General features: G+C 43.6%; 1 protein-coding gene across 3 annotated transcripts in view; it reads right to left on the bottom strand.

Moving 5' to 3' along the window:
• FAM234A (family with sequence similarity 234 member A) overlaps positions 1–23,352 on the bottom strand; it is a 96,167-nt gene that overhangs the window by 22,253 nt on the left and 50,562 nt on the right. For all 3 annotated transcript variants that reach the window (XM_073546647.1, XM_073546645.1, XM_073546646.1), the window contains exon 7: positions 4,769–4,916. In XM_073546647.1, coding sequence (XP_073402748.1) covers positions 4,769–4,916 — 148 coding nt within the window. The remainder of the gene's footprint in view (positions 1–4,768; positions 4,917–23,352) is intronic.

Here is a 23,352-nt window from a genome sequence, read left to right as displayed (position 1 = left end):
CCACTTGACAACACCTCAGCAGACACTGACATGGTGGGAGAATTCTAGCATCCCCGGGAACATATGCTCCCAGCCATTGTCTGCCCCCCAGAAAGGAGCACAGAGTACATGACAGAAATGAATCCCCCCTCCTTCCGTGCCCATATCCCCATCACACATCCTCCATCCCACAGGCACATCTTCCCTCTTAAAGGGATCTCCGATATGGAAGTCAGGGCAAATCCATCCAGCGCTCTGGTTCTGATCCCAGGCTTTCTAAAAGGGATCTCCGGTATGGAAGTTAGGGCAAAGCGCTTTGGTTTTGACCCCAGGCCTCTCTTAAAGGGATCCCCGGTATGGAAGTTAGGACTGTTCCACTCAGCTCTGTGGTTCTGACCCCAGGGTCTCTTAAAGAGATCATTGGTATGCAAGTTAGGGCAATTCCACTCAGCGTTTTGGTACTGACCCCAGGCCTTTCTTAAAGGGATCTCCGGTATGCAAGTCAGGGTTAATCCATCCAGCGCTCTCGTTCTGATCCCAGGCTTTCTTAAAGGGATCTCCGGTATGGAAGTTAGGGCAAATCCACTCAGTCCTCTGGTTCTGACCTAAGGCCCCTCTTAAAGGGATCCCCGGTATGGAAGTGAGGGCAAATCCACTCTGCACTTTGGTACTGACCACATGCCTCTCTTAAAGGGATCCCCGGTATGGAAGTCAGGGCAATTGCCTTCAAATGCTCTGGTACTGACCCCAGGCTCTCTTAAAGTGATCTCCTGTACGGAAGTTAGAGCAAATCCCTCAGCGCTCTGATTCTGACCCCAGGGTTGTATTAAAGGGATCATTGGTATGCAAGTCAGGGCAAATCCATCAAGCGCTCTGGTTGTGATCCCAGGCATTCTTAAAGGGATCTCCGGTAAGGAAGTTAGGGTAAATCCCTCAGTGATCTGATTCTCACCCCAAGCTTCTATAAAAGGGATCATTGGTATGGAAGTCATGGCAAATCCACTCAGCGCTCTGGTTCTGACCCCAGGCTGACGCGATGATGTGGAATATTAGGGGACAAAGGTACGCCGAAACGCACGTCGGGGCTGGCACATCCCGGGGACCATTGCAGCATAGAGGTACAGCACTTAATATAGATTGTTCATTTATTCACAGTTCATCTTTGGCACTTTTTTTCACTTTGTGTCACCTCTATTGTGTTGAGTTGAGCTATAGGTTGCTCTCTTATTTATCACATATTATTTTATTGCTGCACTGTTTTTTTGCATCAAGCACTTTATAGTACTAGCTTGGTCGTTTTGTACATTATAGCACAGTCACATGTATTGATTTATTTATTTAATGTACCCTTGCATATGCATTTGCATTTTATTGTAAATTTTGGTCCCCGGTAGTGCCTTATCCATGGCATTGGCCCTCTTTCTGTTATATACATATATATATATATATATATATATATATATATATATATATATTTTTTTTTTATCCATTTATATGTATAATAATTATCAAATAAATTTTGCACATTTTTTCGGTGTTTCGCTGTTCTTATCTTATTATCCTGAGTTGTCTCTTTTATATTCCATGTGTGCAATTGTTGTACTATATTGTCATTTTAGCATTGCACTTATTCCTTGAGTCATTTTTAATACCAGGGTAGGGATGAGTGGGGCAATGCTTTCCAGGGTAGGGATGAGGGGGCCATGTGTATCAGGATGGGGATGAGGGGACCATATATACTAAGAGGGGAAATTAAGTACAGAATTGACCACATTTTTTGCTTCAATTTTTTTTCCTAATTTACTCCTCTAAAACCTAGGTGCGTCTTCTGGTCCGGTGCGTCTTATAGTCCGAAAAATACGGTAAATTGCATTTTATTACATAAAATAAGTGTTGGATCACCTACCATCCAGCAAAAATTCTCGCTGTGACAGACCTATTAGTTTTTCTTTAAGAAGCCTCCTTCTCTGCACTCATTACCTGTACTAATTGCACCTGTTTAAACTTGTTACCTGTATAAAAGACATCTGTCCACAGACTCAAGCCCCCGTTACACACTGCGATATCGCTAGCAATATCGCTGTAAAGTCACCGATTTTGTGACGTTATAGCGATATTGCTAGCGATATCGCTGCATGTGATACTTACCTCCGACCGGCTCCCCCGCTGGTTATCGCTGATCGCGCGAGAAGCTCCTGGACCATTCCTCGTCGGTCACTTCCTGCTGCGCTTCCTGTGGCGCCGACGAGCGACGCGTGGAGCCGGACGGGAGGACGCAGGGTCACCGCGTCTGACAGGTAAGTAGCGACCCCCGTCCCCAGCTATGTCGCTGGTGAGATCTGCCTGAGTGGCAGCTCACTAGCGACCACTTAGCGATGTACCAGCGATCCTGACAGCGTCATATCGCTGGTCGGGATCGCTGGTGCATCGCTAGGTGTAACGGTACCCTCAGTCACAGTCCAAACTCTCCACCATGGCTAAGATCTGTATGGAGGAGTGGGTCAACATCCCTGCTGCAGGGTGTGCAAACATGGTCAAGGACTACAGGAAACATCTGACCTCTGTAATTGCAAACAAATGTTTCTGTACCAAATATTGAGATCTGTTTTTCTATTGTATCAAATACTTATTTCATGCAATAAAATTCAAACTGAGTATGTAAAAATCATACAATGTGATTTTCTGCTTTTTTTTTAGATTCTGTCTCTCACAGGTGAAGTGTACCTATGATAAAAATTACAGACCTCTCCATTCTTTGTGAGTGAGAAAACTTGCAAAATCGGCAGTGTATCAATTACTTATTTTCCCCACTGTAGCTCCCTCTGCTCAGACACGGAAGTGTCAGCATCTCCCACTTAGCCACCAACGCTGGCTCCTGCAGCAACTCCAGGGAAACTGCCTGATCTGCAGACACAGCTGTGCCACCAACGGACCAGTTGTTTCCAAACCCTCCTCTCGCCATAAACTCTTTTTACAGCAAGGCTGATTTGATTGCCCCTCCTTGCCTGGACATACATATGTCAAGCATTTCTACTGCATTACCAACGCCAGCCAGTACAGTAACTCCATTTCAACACGGATGTGTCCTTTTTTTTCAAAACCAAATACCAATCTAATTGTCTATCGGTGTACACTGTATACATACCAACCTTGGCATCTTTTGGACCCCAGTGCAAAATTTTTTTTCCCTCAGTGTGGATTTTATGTACACACCCTCATATTTATCTACCGCAACATTACTACATGTTCAAATTCTAGAAAAGAACCTACGAAAGGCGACATTGTGATCAAGGCCATTGATTGGCCGAAATATATATTTTTTTTCCTGTTGCCTCACTTCTCACCAATAAATTATCCTCTTGAAGCAAATCTTCTCTTGTACGAGTGCAGTGATTATATATTTTACTATTGGTGGGACCACAGACTTCGCTCACTAGCACCGTCACCTCCATAGAAGTCAAGTGCTAGCCTTCTGCTTCTTCTGTCCACACTCAGTCACACTCCAACCTCTCCACCATGGCCAAGATCAACGCAATGTCTAAGGACACCAAGGACAAAATTGAAGACCTGCACAAGGCTGGGATGGGCTAAAGGACAATAAGCAAGCACCTTAGTGAAAAGACAACATTTGTCACAAGTATTAGAAGTTGGAAGAAACACAAGATGACTGTCAATCTTCCTCAGTCTGGGGCTCCATGCAAGATGTCGCCTTTTGGGGTATGGCTGATTCTGGGAAAGGTCAGGAATCAGCCCAGAACTACATGGGAGGACCTGGTCAATGACCTGAAGAGAGCTGGGACCACAGTCTCAAACATTACGCTGTCATGGATTACAATCCTGCAAGACACGCAAGGTCTCCCTGCTCACGACAGCACATGTCCAGGCCCGTTTGAAGGTCACCAATGACCATCTGAATGATCCAAAGGAGACAAGGGAGAATGTTATGTGGTCATATGAGACCAAAATAGAACTTTTTGGTATCAAGTCCACTCGCCATGTTTGGAGAAAGAAGAAAGATGAGTACAATCCCAAGAACACCGTCCCAACCGAGAAGCATGGTGAGGGAAACATCAAACATTGGGGGGTGTTTTTCTGCAAAGGGTTCAGGACGACTGCGCCATATTGAAGGGAGGATGGATGGGGTCATGTATTGAGATATTTTGCCCAACAATATCCTTTCCTCAGTAAGAGCATTGAAGATGGGTCGTGGCTGGGTCTTCTAGTATAACAATGACCCGAAACACACATCCAGGGCAACTAAGGAGTGGCTCAGTAAGAAGCATTTCAAGGTCCTTGGAGTGGCCTAGCCAGTCTCCAGACCTGAACCTAATAGAAAATCTTTGGAGGGAGCTGAAACGCAATGTTGCCCAGTAACAGCCCCAAAACCTGAAAGATCTGGATAAGATCTGTTGGAGGAGTGGGTCAACATCCCTGCTGCAGGGTGTGCAAACATGGTCAAGGACTACAGGAAATGTCTGACCTCTGTAATTGCAAACAAAGGTTTCTGTACCAAGTATTGAGATCTGTTTTTCTATTGTATCAAATACTTATTTCATGCAATAAAACTCAAACTGAGTATGTAAAAAAAAATACTATGTGATTTTCTGCATTTTTTTAGATTCTGTCTCTCACAGTTGAAGTGTACCTATGATAAAAATTACAGACCTCTCCATTCTTTGTGAGTGGGAAAACTTGTGAAATCGGCAGTGTATCAAATACTTCTTTTCCCCACTGTAGCTCATCTCAAACACAATCAGCTCAGCTAGATCAATACACACACACACTATACCTGGAAGAAGTTATTATGGGAATGAACCCCGCAGAAATATTCCTTTGTGCCTCCCAGTCAGAATCCTGTACAGTGGCCAACTGTTTTGCGTCTGGCCCTGCAGTGTGAGCACACAGGGTGCTGACAGAGTATGCAGCAATGGAACTACCTGTTGGAGAATAGTAAAGTTTGTTACCTCGTCAGTCCCACAACTCACAAAGTCATCATAAAATTATATATATATATATATATATATATATATATATATATATATATATATATATATATATATATAATCACACATATGCATATGCAGTGGTCTCTTAATTTTTGCCAGAGCTGTATATATACATATATATATATATATATATATGTATATATACAGCTCTGGCAAAAATTAAGAGACCACTGCACAGTTTTATAAAAATCAGCAGTTGAATTCCAGCCAGAGTACACCTCATTCTACATAATGTGCTTATGATTAGGTGATCACCTGAACCACATCTTATTTGACGAAGGAAACTATAAAAACTCTGCTGTGCTGTTCACAATCCTCTTGCAATAGGAGAAGCTGGATGGCAAAACAAGTGCTAGTAATATCCCAAAATTAATAGGATTGAAAAAAATAACTTTTAACCATGCCAAAGGAGTTGAAAAGAAAAGTCTTGAGTGAGGAAAAGGGCGGCTCAATTCTGGCTTTACCAGCAGAAGGATACAGTGAGCGTCATGTTGCCTCTGTCCTTAAAATTTCTAAGATGGCAGTCCATTACGACAAGTCAAGCAGCAGACATTGGGGACAACAAAGCTACAGACTGGCAGAGAGTGAAAACGACTCTCCATTGACCGGGATGACCGTTATCTTATTCGAAGGTCACTCAGCAACCGCAGGATGACATCAAGTGACCTACAAAAGGAATGGTAAATGGCAGCTGGAGTGAAGTGCACATTAAGAACAGTTCGTAACAGGCTCCTAGAGGCAGGGCTCAAGTCATGTAAAGGTAGAAAAAAGCCTTTCATCAATGAGAAGCAAAGGAGAGCCAGGCTGAAGTTTGCCAAAGACTATAAGGATTGAACCATAGAGGACTGGAGTAAAGTAATCTTCTCTAATTTTCAGCTTTGCCCAACACCTGGTCTTCTAATGGTTAGACGGAGACCTAGAGAGGCTCACAAGCCACAGTGTCTTGCACCCATTATGAAATTTAGTGGAGGATCGGTGATGATCTGAGGATGCTTCAGCAACGCTGAAATTGAGCAGGTTAATCTTTGCGAAGGACGTATGAATCAAGCTGCATACAAGGTTATCCTGGAAAAATAGTTGATTCCTTCTGCTGCTGCTGCTCTTTCATATGGTGGACTACACTTCTCTCATACCCCAAGATTAGACAATAGAGTAGGTGGAGGCGTTGGTCTGCTCCTATCACCAAAATGTACCTTTCAGGTTATCCCTCAAGTACCTTCACTTGTCTTCCCTTCTTTTGAGGTCCATGCCGTCAGACTCTACACCCCCTTCTCCATGCGAGTGGCGGTGGTATATCGTCCTCCCGGCCCCTACCATCAGTTCCTGGATCATTTTGCTACTTGGCTTCCACATTTTCTCTCCTGTGACATCCCTACCCTAATCATGGGTGATTTCAACATCCCCATTGCTCTTCCCCTCTCCCCATCTGCTACTCACCTTTTATCTCTAACCTCCTCGTTTGGCCTTTTGTAGCTTACTAATTCTCCAACGCATGAAGACGGAAACTCCCTCGACTTGGTCTTCTCTCGGCTTTGTGCAGTGGATGATTTTGCAAACTCCCCTCTCCCGCTCTCTGACCACAACCTTCTTTCATTCTCTATCAAGAACTGCCAGGCTGCTCAGGTCACCCCCACTGTCCATATTTATAGAAACATACAGGCCATTAACACCCAGAAACTTATGAAGAACTTGCAGTCTTCATTGGCCCCTATCTCCTCCCTCTCATGTCCTGATTCTGCATTGAAGCATTACAATGAAACACTTCAAAGTGCCCTGGATGAATTTGCACATCCTATACATAGAACACCACAACACAGACTGCGACAACCCTGGCACACCCTGCAAACACGTTTCCTGCAGCGGTGCTCCAGGAGCGCCGAACGTCTGTGGAGAAAATCGAACCTACCCGAAGATTTCATCCATTATAAGTTTATACTTCGAACATACAACACTGCCCTTCACCTCTCAAAACAAACCTATTTCAACACCCTCATCACCTCACTGTCCAATAACCCTAAACGTCTCTTTCACACTTTTCATTCTCTACTCAACCCAAGAATACAGGCCCCAACCACGGAGCTTCGAGCTGACGATCTGGCCAATTACTTAAAAGAAAAAATTGACCAGATCCGACAGGAAATTATCTCCAAATCACCTCATACGATGCACTGTCCTCACTCCCCCACTGCATCTAGCTCACTCTCTGATTTTGAACCAGTCACAGAAGAAGTAAGCAGGCTCCTTGCATTTTCTCGCCCGACCACTTGCACCAGTGACCCATTTCCGTCACATCTACTCCAGTCCCTTTCCCGTCACCCCTCACCTAACTAAAATATTTAACCTCTCTCTCTTTTCTGGTATCTTTCCCTCCTCATTTAAGCATGCCGTCATACATCCACTACTTAAAAACCATCCCTCTACCAAAACTGTGCCGCTAACTATAGACCTGTCTCTAATCTTCCCTTTATCTCTAAACTCCTGGAACGCCTGGTCCACTCCAGTCTTATCCGCTATCTCTTTGATAACGCTCTTCTCGACCCTCTCCAATCCGGTTTACGCTCTTTACACTCTACTGAAACCGCCCTCACTAAAGTCTCTAACGATCTACTAACAGCTAAATCAAATGGTCATTACTCCATGCTAATTCTCTTGGATCTCGCTGCAGCATTCGACACTGTGGATCATCAGCTCCTCCTCACTATGCTCCGTTCCATTGGCCTCAAGGACACCGTTCTCTCCTGGTTCTCCTCCTATCTCTCTGACTGCTCCTTTCCTGTATCTTTTGCTGGCTCCTCCTCCTCTCATCTTCCCCTTACTGTTGGGGTTCCTCAAGGATCAGTCCTAGGCCCCCTCCTCTTCTCTTTGTACACTGCCCCTATTGGTCAAACAATCAGTAGATTTGGTTTCCAGTACCATCTCTATGCTGATGACACCCAATTATACGCTTCTTCTCCTGACATCACGACTGCCTTTCTAGAAAACACCGGCGATTGTCTAAACGCTGTGTCTAACATCATGTCCTCACTATATCTGAAACTGAACCTGTCAAAGATTGAACTCCGTGTTTCCTCCCGCTACTAATGTACCTATACCCGACATTGCCATTTCCGTGTGTGGTTCCACTATTACTCCCCGGCAACATGCCCGTTGTCTTGGGGTCATACTTGACTACGAGCTTTCCTTTGACCCCCACATACGATCACTGGCTCGCTCTTGTTATCTGCACCTCAAAAACATTTCTAGAATTCGACCTTTTCTTCCTTTTGACTCCGCAAAAACTCTTACTGTTTCTCTTATTCATTCTCATCTCGACTATTGTAACTCTCTTCTAATCGGTCTCCCTCTTATGAAACTCTCCCCCCTCCAATCTGTCTTGAATGCTGCTGCCAGGATCATATTCCTCGCCAATCGTTACACCGATGCCTCTACCTTGTGCCAGTCATTACACTGACTACCCATCCACTCCAGAATCCAGTACAAACTTATTACCCTCACCCACAAAGCTCTTCATGGCTCAGCACCACCCTACATATCCTCCCTTGTTTCAGTTCAGTATACCACCCTACCCGTACCCTCCATTCTGCTGATGACCTGAGGTTAGCATCCACAATAATCAGAACCTCCCACTCCTGTCTCCAAGACTACACACGTGCTGCGCCAATTCTTTGGAATGCAGTTCCCAGGTCAATACGATTAGTGCCCAATCCCCACAATTTTAAGCGTGCCCTGAAAACTCATTTATTCAGACTGGCCTACCGCCTCAACACATTAACCTAATCTATCCCTGTGTGGCACAGCCAAAAGTTTTTACCATAACCAGGTTCCCCACATCATGTTGCCACATGCTCTATACATCCATTAGCCCTCTGTGTCTGTACTGTTACACACTTAACATTATGGCTGGTCCATACAATCAGGGCAACTGTTACCACCCACCTTTCGTGTCTCCCTTTTTTCTCATAGACTGTAAGCTTGCAAGCAGGGCCCTCATTCCTCTTGGTATCTGTTATGTGATTATTGTTATGCTGTAATGTCTATTGTCTGTACAAGTCCCCTCTGAAATGTAAAGTGCTGCAGAATATGTTGGCGCTATAGAAATAAAATTTATTATAGGGCAGCACGGTGGCTCAGTGGTTACACTTTACATTTCAGAGGGGACTTGTACAGACAATAGACATTGTCCTTGGTTCGAATCCCACCAAGGACAACATCTGCAAGTAGTTTGTATGTTCTCCCCGTGTTTGCGTGGGTTTCCTCTGGGTACTCCGGTTTCCTCCCACACTCCAAAAACATACTGATAGGGAATTTAGATTGTGAGCCCCATTGGGGACAGTGATGATAATGTGTGCAAACTGTAAAGCGCTGCGGAATATGTTAGCGCTATATAAAAATAAAAATAAAGATTATTATTATTATTCTGCTCAGGCAATGTTCCCCAACTCTGAGGACTGTTTTTTCCAGCAGGACAATGCGCCATGCCACACAGCTAGGTTAGTCAATGTGTGGATGAAGGATCACCACATCAAATCCCTGTCATGACCAGCCCAATCTCCAAACTTGAACCCCATTGAAACCTCTGGAATGTAATCAAGAGGAAGATGGATAGTAACAAGCCATCAAGAAAAGAACTGCTTAAATTTTTGTCCCAGGAGTGGCATAAGGTCACCCAAAAGCAGTGTGAAAGACTGGTGGAAGGCATGCCAAGACGCACGAAAGATGTGATAAAAATCATGGTTATTCCACAAAATATTGATTTCTGAACTCTTCCTGAGTTAAAACACTAGTATTGTTGTTTCTAAATGACTATGAACTTGTTTTCTTAGCATTATTTGAGGTCTGCAAGAACTGCATTTTTTAGTTATTTTGACCATTTCTCATTTTCTGAAAATAAATACAAAATTTAGTGCTTGGAAATTCGAATACATGTTGTCAGTATTTTATAGAATAAAAGAGCAATTTACATTTTACTCAATGTAATATAATGCAGTGGTCTCTTAATACACACACAACACACATACAGGGTGGGCCATTTATATGGATACACCTAAATAAAATGGGAATGGTTGGTGATATGAACGTCCTGTTTGTGGCACATTAGAATATGGGAGGCGGGAAACGTTTCAAGATGGGTGGTGACTGATAGCAACACCGCAGAAGAAATGCTAGTCTAAGGGGGTCAGATTCCTTGTAGGAATGCTCGGACCTGACACCTATAATGTGGTGGTGCACCATCTTGCTGGAAAACTCCATCTTCATAGAATCATAGAATCATAGAATCGTAGAGTTGGAAGGGACCTCCTGGGCCATCTGGTCCAACCCCCTGCTCAAAGCAGGATTCGCTAAATCATCCCAGTCAGATGTCTGTCCAGCCTCTGTTTGAAGACTTCCATTGAAGGAGAACTCACCACTTCTCGTGGCAGCCTGTTCCACTCATTGATCACTCTAACTGTCAAAAAGTTTTTTCTAATATCTAATCTGTGTCTCCTCCCATTCAGTTTCATCCCATTGCTTCTAGTCTTTCCTTGTGCAAATGAGAATAAAGTTGATCCTTCTACAATGTGACAGCCCTTTAGATATTTGTAGACAGCTATTAAGTCTCCTCTCAGTCTTCTCTTTTGCAAACTAAACATTCCCAAATCCTGCAACCTTTCCTCATAAGACAGGGTTTGCAGACCGGTCACCATTCTGGTCGCTCTTTTCTGAACTTGCTCCAGTTTGTTGATGTCTTTTTTAAAATGTGGTGCCCAAAACTGGACACAATATTCCAGATGAGGTCTGACCAAAGAGGAGTAGAGGGAAATAATGACTTCACGTGATCTAGACTGTATGCTTCTGTTAATACATCCTAGAATTGCATTTGCCTTTTTTGCTGCTGCATCACACTGTTGACTCATATTCAGTCTGTGATCTATTAGTATACCCAAGTCTTTTTCACATGTGCTGTCACTTAGCCCTATTCCTCCCATTCTATATATGCTTTTTCCATTTTTATTGCCCAGATGTAGTACTTTGCATTTCTCCCTGTTAAAAACCATTCTGTTAGTTGCTGCCCACTTCTCCAGTTTATTTAAATCTTTTTGAATCCTCTCTCTCTCTTCTCTAGTATTAGCTATCCCTCCTAGCTTTGTGTCATCAGCAAATTTAATCAGTTTACCCTCAATTCCTTCATCTAAATCGTTGATAAAGATGTTGAACAATACAGGGCCCAGGACAGAGCCCTGTGGTACCCCACTTGAGACATTCTTCCAACTGGATGTGCAGCCATTTACGACCACTCTTTGGGTCCGATCACTAAGCCAGTTATGAATCCACCTAACAGTTGCCTTGTCCATTCCATACTTAATCATTTTTTCAATAAGGATTGTATGAGAGACTTTGTCAAATGCTTTGCTGAAGTCAAGATATACTATATCTACAGCATTTCCTTGATCCACCCAATCAGTGATACCGTCATAGAAGGAAATTAAGTTAGTCTGACATGACTTATTAGTTACAAACCCATGCTGACTCTGTTTAATCACTTCATTCTTATCCAGGTATTGACATACATGTTGTTTAATAATTTGTTCAAAGATCTTTCCTGGTATAGAAGTCAGACTCACCGGCCTATAGTTACCTGGGTCCACCTTCTTCCCCTTTTTGAAGATAGGAACAACATTTGCTCTTCTCCAGTCTTCTGGCACTTCTCCTGTTCTCCAAGAATTTTCAAAGATTATAGAGAGGGGTTCAAAAATTTCTTCTGCTATCTCCTTCAGTACTCTTGGGTGTAATTCATCTGGACCTGGAGACTTGAATTCATTTAGGCTAGCTAAGTGTTTCCTCACTATCTTTCTGTTTATAGATATCCTGGATTCTTCTATTCCCTTAATAGGACAGTGAATAACAGTTGATGTTACATTTCCTTTCTGAGAGAAAACAGATGCAAAATAGGAATTTAAAAGTTCAGCCTTCTCAACATCCTGTCTTACCAATTCATCATTTTCATCCTGTAAAAATCCTATAGCATCTTTGACTTTTCTTTTACTTTTGACATATCCCCAAAATCCTTTATTATTGCTTTTGACATCTCTTGCAAGCCTCAATTCATTTTCAGCTTTAGATAATCTGATTTGTGCCCTGCAGGTTCTGCAGACAGCATTATATTCTTCTTTAGATATGCCTCCCTCTTTCCATTTTATAAACATTTTTTTCTTCCTTTTTAGCATGTGCTTAAGTTCTGTGTTCATCCATCCTGGTTTCCTTAACTGCTTCCTATTCTTCCCTCTTTTCGGAATTGTTAACAACTGTGCTTTGAGAATTTCATTTTTCAAGATTTCCCATCCTTCCTGGACATTTTTGTCTTTAAGGATATCCAGCCATTGGATCCCTCCAATTCTCTTTCTGAATCCCTTAAAATCTGCCTTTCTGAAATCTAACCTTGACGTCTGAGTCTTCACAGGTCTTCCGCCTCTAGTTATCCAAAATTCTAAAATAGCATGGTCGCTACCTCCTAGGGTCCCAGCCACTTTTACCTCCTCAACCATTTCCTCCCTGTTTATAAGGATTAGATCCAAGGTAGCAGTTCCCCTTGTTTTCTCCCTTACCTTTTGGAAGATAAAGTTGTCAGCAAGAGAGGATAAGAATTTCCTTGACCTGTTAGTTTTGCCTGAGAGAGATTCCCAACAAATGTCTGGATAGTTGAAATCTCCCATGACAACTATGTCATATTTTTTGGAGAACTTGGCCATTTGATGCATAAAGAGTTCATCCATAGCTTCAGCTTGCACAGGCGGCCTGTAGTAAATGCCTACAATGGTGTCCTTTCCATTGTTCTGTCCTTGTATTCTTACCCAAACAGTTTCCACAGAACTCCCAGTCTCTGAAGCTTCAATCTCTGTGCAGATATACGCGTTACTAACATACAATGCGACACCCCCTCCTCGTTTATCAAGTCTGTTTCTTGCAAATAAGTTGTATCCTTCTAGTCTTGTATTCCAATCATGTGTATTGTCCCACCAAGTTTCAGTGATTCCAATGACATCATATTTCTTTTCCTGTGTTAGTAGTTCCAATTCTCCTTGTTTGTTGCCCATGCTTTGTGCATTAGTATAGAAACATTTTAGTTTGTGATTGGTTTCTCTTTCTCCAATATTTTTATTAATTAGATTCTTTCGTCTTTGTTCTTCCTTTCCACTTCTAATAGCAGAGTTCTCAATAGCATTTGTCAGGTGTATGGCTTTTTCTGGTCTTTTGCTTCCCTTCCCATGTTGTTCTAGTTTAAAGCTCTCCTTACAAGTGTAGCAAGGCGACTTCCAAATACATGCTTTCCAGTCTTCGTAAGGTGCACCCCATCTCTAGCAAGTAGTCCATCGTATAAGTAGTTCACTCCGTGATCCAGAAATCCAAATCGTTGCTGACGGCACCATCGACGTAGCCAGTTGTTCACCTGCAGAATCTTATTCCACCTCCTTGTTCCATGGCCATCCACTGGGAGGATGGAAGAGAAGACCACCTGCGCTCCCAGTTCTTTCACTTTCTTGCCTAAGTCAGTGCATAAAGAGGGCAACACATCATCATGTAGCAATTTCAGACATTCAGTGGCATTGAGGCTTCCATTGATGAAGAATGGCCCACTATCTTTGTACCCCATATACCACACCATACCATCAATTGTGGGTGTCAGGTCCGAGCATTCCTACATGATCAGTTTCCTGGACAGTGGATTGGTCGTCATGGGCCAGTTGAATGGCCACCAAGGTCTCCCGATCTGACCACCTTAGACTTTTATCTTTTGGATCATCTGAAGGGTGGCACATGTTAAGGAGCTGAAACTCCTAAACCCTTCATCCAATTTTTATGTGGATACCCTCAAATGAAAGCTGAAAGTCTGAACTTCAACTGCATCTGAATTGTTTTGTTTAAAATTCATTGTGGTAATGTCTAGAACCAAAATTAGAAAAATGTTGTCTCTGTCCAATTATATATGGACCTAACTGTGTGTGTATATATATATTATATACTTACCTTGTAATATTTTCATTTCCTGTTCCGTCCAGATGTGTCTGGATCCCAGGGGCGGAAGTTCACCGACAGCCATATTGGGACACCCAAGTGATGGGCGACTCAATATGGAAACTGCTGGTGGTTCCAGCCTCTTGTGCGGTACCACCAGTGGAACACCGTCTCACCACACACACACACACACACACACACACACACACACACTGTATACGCCATACACACCACACACACTCTGTATATGCCGTATGCACCACAGACGCACACAAACACTGTATACGCCGTACACAGCCTCTTGTGCGGTACCACCAGCGGAACACCGTCACGAACACGCCGCCGGGCTCACTTGATTGATTCACTTACCGCCGCCATTTTTGTATAGGAGGAGCGCATGCGCAGTTTTAATGGGACAGCCGCTATCTGTCTGCACAAAGATGGCGGCGGTCTGATTTGCTTCGCCTGTGCGAATTCCGCGCAGGCATAGTGAATGATTCGGCTGATCCCGGCGGCAGATGCGCCACGTGTCTACAGGCAGAGGAAGCCGGTCACATTAAAGGGTTTTTTCCATGAACGAAAGTTCATTTTGAAAATTGTCTGTGTCTGACCGTGTACGGATCATACTAAATCTCCTGGGCAGGGGAGGAAGCAAAGCATAATATTGACATTACAGCAGGGGATCACAGAGGATTCATTTTGTGAGGTAAAATATTTCACTGACTGTTTTTAAACAATATTTTACCTCACAAAATGTATCCTCTGCGATCTCCTGCTATAATGTCTGTACTATCTTTTGTTTCCTCCCCTGCCCAGGAGCTGTGGTATGTTCTGTACACGGTCAGACACAGACAATTTTTAAAATGAACTTTTGTTCGTGGGAAAACCCCTTTAAAAATGGTGGAGAGAGCGCAGACAAGGGGGAGAGTACATGGGGTACACAGGTCAAGAAAGAGATGTCGTGAGAGGAGAAGACCGCAGATGGGGGAGAGAGAAAACACACAGGGGGGAGACAGCTCAATCGGGACAGCACATGAGGGGAGAACATACCACAGGAAGGAGAGAGACAGCAGACAAGGGGGATAGCACATGGGGTAGACCGGTCAAAGAACAGAGCACAGACGGGAGAAGTTAGCACTTGGAGAAAGAGAGTGGATAGATGGTTGAGCACATGGAGGGGGAGAGATTCTCAATGCTGTAAATACTGCCCCCATCGTGACATTACCGCCCACCCCATGCGATAGCACTGGGCCTCCATCTAGTATAACACATATATATATATACACACACACACACACACAGTGTATATATATATATATATATATATATATATATATATATATATATATATATATACACATATACACACAGATATATATTTATAGATATATACAGTATATATATATTCTCTATCTACACACACACACCATCTCACAAAGGTGAATACACCCTTTACACTTTTGTACATATTTTATCTTTGGATGGGACAACATTGAAGATATGATACTTTGATACAATGTAAAGTAGTCAGTTTACAGCTTATATAACAGTGTAAATTTGGTGTTCCCGCTAAATAATAACATACAGCCATTAGAGTCTAATGTGCTGACAATAAAAACGAGTACACCCCTTGTGAAAATGTCCAAATTGTGCCCAAAACCTCAATATTTTGTGTGGTCCCCATTATTTTCGAACACTGCCTTAACTCTCTTGGGCATGGAGCTCACTAGAGCTTACCAGGTTGCCAATGGAATCCTTTTCCACTCCTCTATGACGACATCACGGAGCTGGTGGATGTTAGAGACCTTGCACTCCTCCACCTTCTGATTCAGGATGCTCCACAGATGCTCAACAGGGTTTAGGACAGGAGACATGCTTGGCAAGTCCAGCACCTTTACCCTCAGTTTCTTTAGCTAGGTAGTGATAGTCTTGGAAGTGTGTTTTGAGTCACTATCATGTTGGAATACTGCCTAGCAGCCCAGTTTTCAAAAGAAGGAAATCATGCTCTACTTCATTATGTGCCTCTGTGAGCTCCCCACAGCACTCATGCAGCCCCAAACCATGACATTCCCACCATCAAGCTTGACTGTAGGCAAGACAAAACTTGTCTTTGTACTCCTCAACTGGTTGCTGCCACGCATGTTTGACACCATCTGAACCAAATACGTTTATTTTTGTCTCATCAAACACAGGACATGGTACCAGTGATCCATGTCTTTAGTCTCCTTGTCTTTGGCAAACTGTCCATCTTTAACCCCTTCACCCCCAAGGGTAGTTTGCACGTTCATGACTGGGCCAATTTTTACAATTCTGACCACTGTCCATTTATGAGGTAATAACTCTGAAACGATTCCATGGATCCCGGTGATTCTGACATTGTTTTCTCGTGACATATTGTACTTCATGTTAGTGGTAAAATTTAATTCAAATAACTTGCGTTTATTTGTGAAAAAAACGGAAATTTGGCGAAAATTTCGCAATTTTCCAACTTTGAATTTTTATGCCCTTAAATCACAGAGATATGGCACACAAAAACCTTGATAAGTAACATTTGCCACATGTTTACTTTACATCAGCACAACTTTGGAACCAAAATTTGTTTTTGTTAGGAAGTTTAAGGGTTAAAAATTGACCAGCGATTTCTCATTTTTGCAACACCATTTTATTTTTACGGACCACATCACATTTGAAGCCACTTTGAGGGGTCTACATGATAGAAAATAACCAAAAGTGACACCATTCTAAAAACTGCACCCCTTAAGGTGCTCAAAACCACATTCAAGAAGTTTATTAACCCTTTTGGTGCGTCACAGGAATTTTTTGAATATTTAAAAAAAAAATGAACATTTAACTTTTTTTCACAAAAAAAATACTTCAGGTTCAATTTTTTCTATTTTACCAAGGGTAACAGGAGAAATTGGACTGCAAAAGTTATTGTGCAATTTGTCCTGAGTACGCCGATACCTGATACGTGGGGGGGGGACCACTGTTTCGGCGCATGGCAGAGTTCAGAAGGGAAGGAGTGACGTTTGACTTTTTCAATGAAAAATTGGCTGGAATTCAGATCGGACGCCATGTCACGTTTGGAGAGCCCCTGATGTACCTAAACAGTGGAAACCCCCACAAGTGACCCCATTTTGGAAACTAGACCCCCAAGGAACTTATCTAGATATGTGGTGAGAACTTTGAACCCACAAGGGCTTCACAGAAGTTTATAACGTACAGTGGTACAATTAAAAAATCATATTTTTTCCACAAAAATGATCTTTTCACCCCCAATTTTTATTTTCCCAAGGGTAACAGGACCTAAAAGTTATTGTGCAATTTGTCCTGAGTATGCTGATACCACACATGTGGGGGTAAACCACTATTTGGGCGCATGGCAGAGCTCGGAAGGGAAGCAGCGCCATTTGACGTTTTTGGCTGGAATTGAGATCGGACACCATGTCGCGTTTGGAAAGCCCCTGATGTACCAAAACATTGGAAACCCCCCCACAAATGACACCATTTTGGAAACTAGACCCCCCAAGGAACTTATCTAGATGAGTGGTGAGCACTTTGACCCCTCCCAGTGCTTCACAGAAGTTTATAACGCCCGGGCGTGAAAATAAAAAATTCGTATTTTTTCCACAAACATGATCTTTTAGTCACCAATTTTTTTTATTTTCCCAAGGGTACCAGGAGAAATTGGACGCCAAAAGTTGTTGTCCAATTTGTCCCGAGTACGCTGATACCCCATATGTGGGAGAAAACTACTGTATGTGCACATGTCGGGGCTCGGAAGGGAAGTAGTGACATTTTGGAATGCAGACTTTGATGGAATGGTCTGCGGGTGTCATGTTGCCTTTGGAGAGCCCCTAATGTACCTAAACAGTGGAAACCCCCCACAAATGACCCCATTTTGGAAACTAGACCCCCTAAGGAACTTATCTAGATGTGTGGTGAGCAGTTATGAATGGGAAACCGAGGAGGAAAAAAGACAACAAGCCAAGTCTCAGAAAACCAGAGAAGTTGGTAACTATGCAGATTGCAAATCCCTGATCTTAACCGCACAACTAGCAGCAATCGTGGAGCGTTCCTACGTTGGTCCTAGACGCCTCGTCACAACTGGAGAACTACATAAGCCTAAAGCAGGAAAAGAGGAAAACTAACTGCCCCAGAACAGACCCCAAAGGAAAGACAGCCCCCCACATGTATTGACGGTGAAACAAGATGAAAATACAAACAAAGGCAGGAAAATAGGCTGAGCAAACGATGGGGCCCGGCTAACTAAAAAGGACAGAAAAGGAAAGACACTGTCTGCAATCTGCCAAAAAACCTACAAAAATATTGTTCAACACTTCTGATAGCAAAATTAACCCTGAAGTCATTAGACTTCTAAACCTATATCAGCACTCTGAAATATTCTGAGACAGAGCAAAAAAGAGGCCAATCTAATAAGGGACAAAAAGCAGATTGGCAAATACTGATTAATAGGAGTGGAATTTCAGCATAGCCCCAGCCAGGGCAGGCAGATTACACAAAAAACTGAATTGACCAACAAGCGCAAGCGTGAACAATAGCAAAAAACAAACTTAACTTGAGAAGACTGGAAGAGAGCTGATGTCCAGGACCTGAGAAGCAGACTGAATCACCAGCACCTGGATAGGGCGTCGGCTGTCTTATATCCAGTCTGACACTCCAGAGATCCAATCATTCTCTTCCTCATCAGGTGGCAGATCACTACCACTTAAACCAACCGCACTACCTCCTGTCACCACCAGAGGGAGAACGGAAGGGGAACTCTCAACTGGTGGAGCAGAAAATGAGTTAATGACAGTGAGCACTTTGAACCCCCAAGGGCTTCACAGAAGTTTATAATGCCCGGGCATGAAAATAAAAAAATCGTATTATTTCCACAAACATGATCAATTAGTCCCCAATTTTTTTTATTTTCCCAAGGGTAACAGGAGAAATTGGACCCCAAAAGTTGTTGTCCAATTTGTCCTGAGTACACTGATACCCCATATGTGGGAGAAAACTATTGTATGGGCACATGTCGGGGCTCGGAAGGAAAGTAGTGACGTTTTGGAATGCAGACTTTGATGGAATGGTCTGCGGGTGTCATGTGCGTTTGGAGAGCCCCGGATGTACCTAAACTATTGAAACTCCCCACAAGTGACCCCATTTTGGACACTAGACCCCCCCACGGAACTTATCGAGATGTGTGGTGAGCACTTTGAACCCCCAAGTGCTTCACAGAAGTTTATAACGCCCGGGCGTGAAAATAAAAAAATGATTTTTTTCCACAAAAATGATATTTTTGACACCAATTTTTTAATTTTCCTAACGGTAACAGGAGAAATTGGACCCCAAAATTTGTTTTGCAATTTGTCCTGAGTAGGCTGATTCCATACATATGGGGGTAAAACACTGTTTGGGCGCATGGCAGAGCTTGGAAGGGAAGGAGCACCATTTGACTTTTTCAACTCAGAATTGGCTGGAATTGAGATCAGACGCCATATTGCATTTGGAGAGCACCTGATGTGCCCAAACAGTGGAAACCCCCAATTCTAACTCCAACCCTAACGCCAACACACCCTTAAGCCTAATCTCAGCCCTAACCCTAGCCCTAACCGTAGCCCTAACCCTGGCCCTAACCCTAATGGGAAAATGGAAATAAATATTTTCTTTTAATTTTATTATTTTTCCCTTACTAAGGGGGTGATAACGGGGGGTTTGATTTACTATTTATGGCGGGTTTTTATGTTTGGCAGCTGTCACATGTTAAAAGACGCTTTTTATTGTAAAAATAGTTTTTGCATCACCACATATTGAGAGCTATAATTTTTCCGCATTTTGACCCACCGAGTCATGTGAGGTCTTCTTTTTTGCGGGATGAGTTGACGTTTTTATTGGTACCATTTTCGGGCACGTGACATTTTTTGATCGCTTTTTATTCCGATTTTTGGGACGCAGAATGAACAAAAACCAGCGTTTCATGAATTTTTTTTTGGGGGGGGGGTGCGTTTACACCGCTCCGCGTGCGGTAAAATTTATAAAGCGGTTTTATTCTTCGGGTCAGTACGGTTACAGCGATACCTCATTTAGGTCTTTTTTTTATGTTTTGTCGGTTTTATGCAATGAAAACTATTTTATATAAAGAAATAATTATTTTTGCATTGCTTTATTCTACGAGCTATAACTTTTTTATTTTTTCGCTGATGATGCTGTGTGGCGGCTCGTTTTTTGCGGGACAAGATGACGTTTTCAGCGGTACCATGGATATTTATATGTGTCTTTTTGATCGCGCGTTTGCACTTTTTATTTGGCGGTATGATAAATCATTATTTTTTGCTTCGTTTTTTATTTTTTTAAGGGGTTCGCTAAAGGGGTTAACTAATGGGACAGTTTTATAGGGCAGGTCGTTACGGACGCGGCGATACCTAATATGTGTACTTTTTGTCACGCCGTGCTCACCTGGGGGCGGGACCTCGGTCCCGACGTCATCTCTTCCGGAGCTACGGTCACTCCGGGGGTCCCGTAGGGTGCGCACGCGCAGCTCTCGTCCCCGGGTCTCCTCCTACATGTCACGTTTGCGCTTGCGCGCTCCTGTCAGTGCTGTATAGGGCTCAGTCCTCTCTATGGTAATGGAGGACCTGACCCGGAACTTGTAGTGGTCATGTGCTTTCTGGCTAGATCCTGACCCGGAACCAGTAGTAGTCATGTGCTATATCAGACGACCTCCCTCTAGGGGAGGTGCCTGATTATTGTTGTGCTTCCTGGCTTGGTCTGCCGTGTCCCTGCCTGGCTGTGCGCTGTACTCAGGTCCTCTGCCTTGCACTCTGTTGTGCCTCTTGGCACACGCTCTGAATCTGCACTCTGCTTTGTACTTGGCTGTGCCTCCTGGCACACGCTCTGACCCGGTGTTCTGTCTCGTACTCGGTTGTGCCTCCTGGCACATGCTCTGACTCTGTACTCTGTCTCATACTCGGTTGTGCCTCCTGGCACACGCTCTTACCCTGTACTCCGTCTTATACTCAGTCGTGCCTCCGGGCACACACTCTGATCCTGTACTCAGTCTCTTACTCTGTTACACCTCCTGGCACACCTGCTGCCTGACTCAGTGCTCTGACGTGCTCCTTGCACGCTTCCTGCTTCACTCACACCCGGACGAACGAAGTCTCTGTATACCACGTGTTCCCGTGTCCACACTTTACACGTTCCTGCAGACACTCTCACCCACTCGTGTCTCCTGTGAGCCGGCCGCCTGGTGCCAGCAGTCGTGGTGCCTCACCCCCTGGGGCTTGCCCCTGACGCTCCCTGTATAGGGGGTGGTCTTTACTAGGTCAGCTCGCCCTGGGAGGGTTGGCGTCACGACCCAGAGGGTCCACTCCAGGAGTCGTCACACTTTTATTGTTTTTTTTTTTATTTCCAAAAAATGGATTTATTGGGGGAATTTTATTTTTTTTTTCTAATTTATTTGGCGATTTTTTTAAAATTATTTTAACACTTTTTTTTTTTTTTTTTTAACTTTATTACATAGTCCCAGGTGGGACATCACTGTCCTGTGACAGATCGCTGATCTGTCACATCACAGATCACTGTGACAGATCAGCAATCTGTCACAGGCACTGTTGCAGACTTCCTCATGCCTGCGCTTTGCAGGCACTGAGGAAGCCGGCTCCCTGCAGGCCCCCGTCGCCATCTTGGATTCGGGGGCCTGCAGGGAAGGAGCCCCCCGCAGCAGCGCTGCACACTGCGCTGATGTGGGGGGACTCAGGGAAGCACGGAGGGAGCCCCCTCCCTGCCGATGCTTCCCTTTAACCCCCGGTACATCGTGATCATGTTTGATTGTGGTGTGCAAGGGGTAAACGTGTCGGGGGCGGTCCGTGACCGCCCCTGACACATTGTGCCGGGTGTCAACTGTGATAATTAGCTGACACCCGGCCGCGATCAGCGGCGCTCACCACGTGGGCGCCGCTTATCGCTGAGACGTACTATCCCGTCCATGGGCATAGGGGCCCGGGTCCCATGGACGGGATAGTACGTCTGATGTCAAGAAGGGGTTAAAAGAGGCTACCTTCTGGGACGACAGCCATGCAAACCAATTTGATGCAGTGTATGGCATATTATCTGACGACTGACAGGCTGACCCCAACTCTTTAACCTCTGCAGCAATGCTGGCAGCACTCATATGTCTATTTTGAAAACTCAACCTCTGGATATGACGGTGAACACGTGCACTCAACTTCTTTGGCCGACCATGCTGAGCCCAGTTCTGAGTGGAATCTGTCTTGTTAAACTGCTGTATGGTCTTGGCCAGATCAATTTCAGGGTGTTGGCAATCAACTTATAGCCTAGGCCATCTTCATGTACAGCAATAATTCTTTTTTTTAGATCCTCAGGGCGTTCTTTACCACGAGGACCCATGTTGCACTTTCATTGACAAGAATGAGAGAGTATGAGACTGATAACTCCAAATTTAACACACCTGTTACTTTGAACATTAATGAGTCACATGACACTGGGAGGAAAAATGGCTAATGGGGCACAATTTGGTCATTTTCACTTAGTGGTGTACTCCCTTTTGTTGTCAGCAGTTTAGACACGAATGGCTGTTTGTTGAGTTATTTAGAGGGCACAACAAATTTACACTGTTGTACAAACAATACACTGACTACTTTACATTGTATCAAAGTGTCATATCATCAGTGTTATCCCATGAAAAGATATAATATTTACAAAAATGTGAGGGGTGTAGTCACTTTTGTGAGATAGTGTGCATATATAGGTGTATATATCTCTTATTTATCTATATACACACACATATTTATGATAATATGGTACGTGTTTCGACTATGTTGAATGTTATTTCAAATACAGTTGTGCTCAAAAGTATACATACCTCGCCAGAATTTTTGCTTTCTTGGCCTTTTTTCAGAGAATATGAATTATAACACCAAAACCTTTTCTCCACTCATGGTTAGTGGTTGGGTGAAGCCATTTGTTTTCAAACTACTGTGTTTTCTCTTTTTATATCTTAATGACAACCCAAAACATCCAAATTACCCTGATCATAAGTTCACATACCCCATTTCTTAATACCTTGTATTGCCCCCTCTAACATCAATGACAGCTTGAAGTCTTTTGTGGTAGTGGTGGATGAGGTTCTTTATTTTCTCAAATGGTAAAGCTGCCACTCTTCTTGGCAAAAAGCCTCCAGTTCCTGTAAACTCCTGGGCTGTCTAGAGTGAACTGCACGCTTGAAATCTCCCCAGAGTGGCGCAATGATACTGAGGTCAGGAGACTGAGATGACCACTCCAGAACCTTTACTTTGTTCTGCTGTAGCCAATGACAGGATGACTTGGCCTTGCGTTTTTGATCATGTTGGAA

Source organism: Dendrobates tinctorius, unplaced genomic scaffold (assembly GCF_039654945.1).
Source record: "Dendrobates tinctorius isolate UK_male_01 unplaced genomic scaffold, ASM3965494v1 ptg000150l, whole genome shotgun sequence".
Classification (NCBI taxonomy): Eukaryota; Metazoa; Chordata; class Amphibia; order Anura; family Dendrobatidae; genus Dendrobates; species Dendrobates tinctorius.
This window is presented reverse-complemented; position numbering and strand designations above follow the sequence as displayed.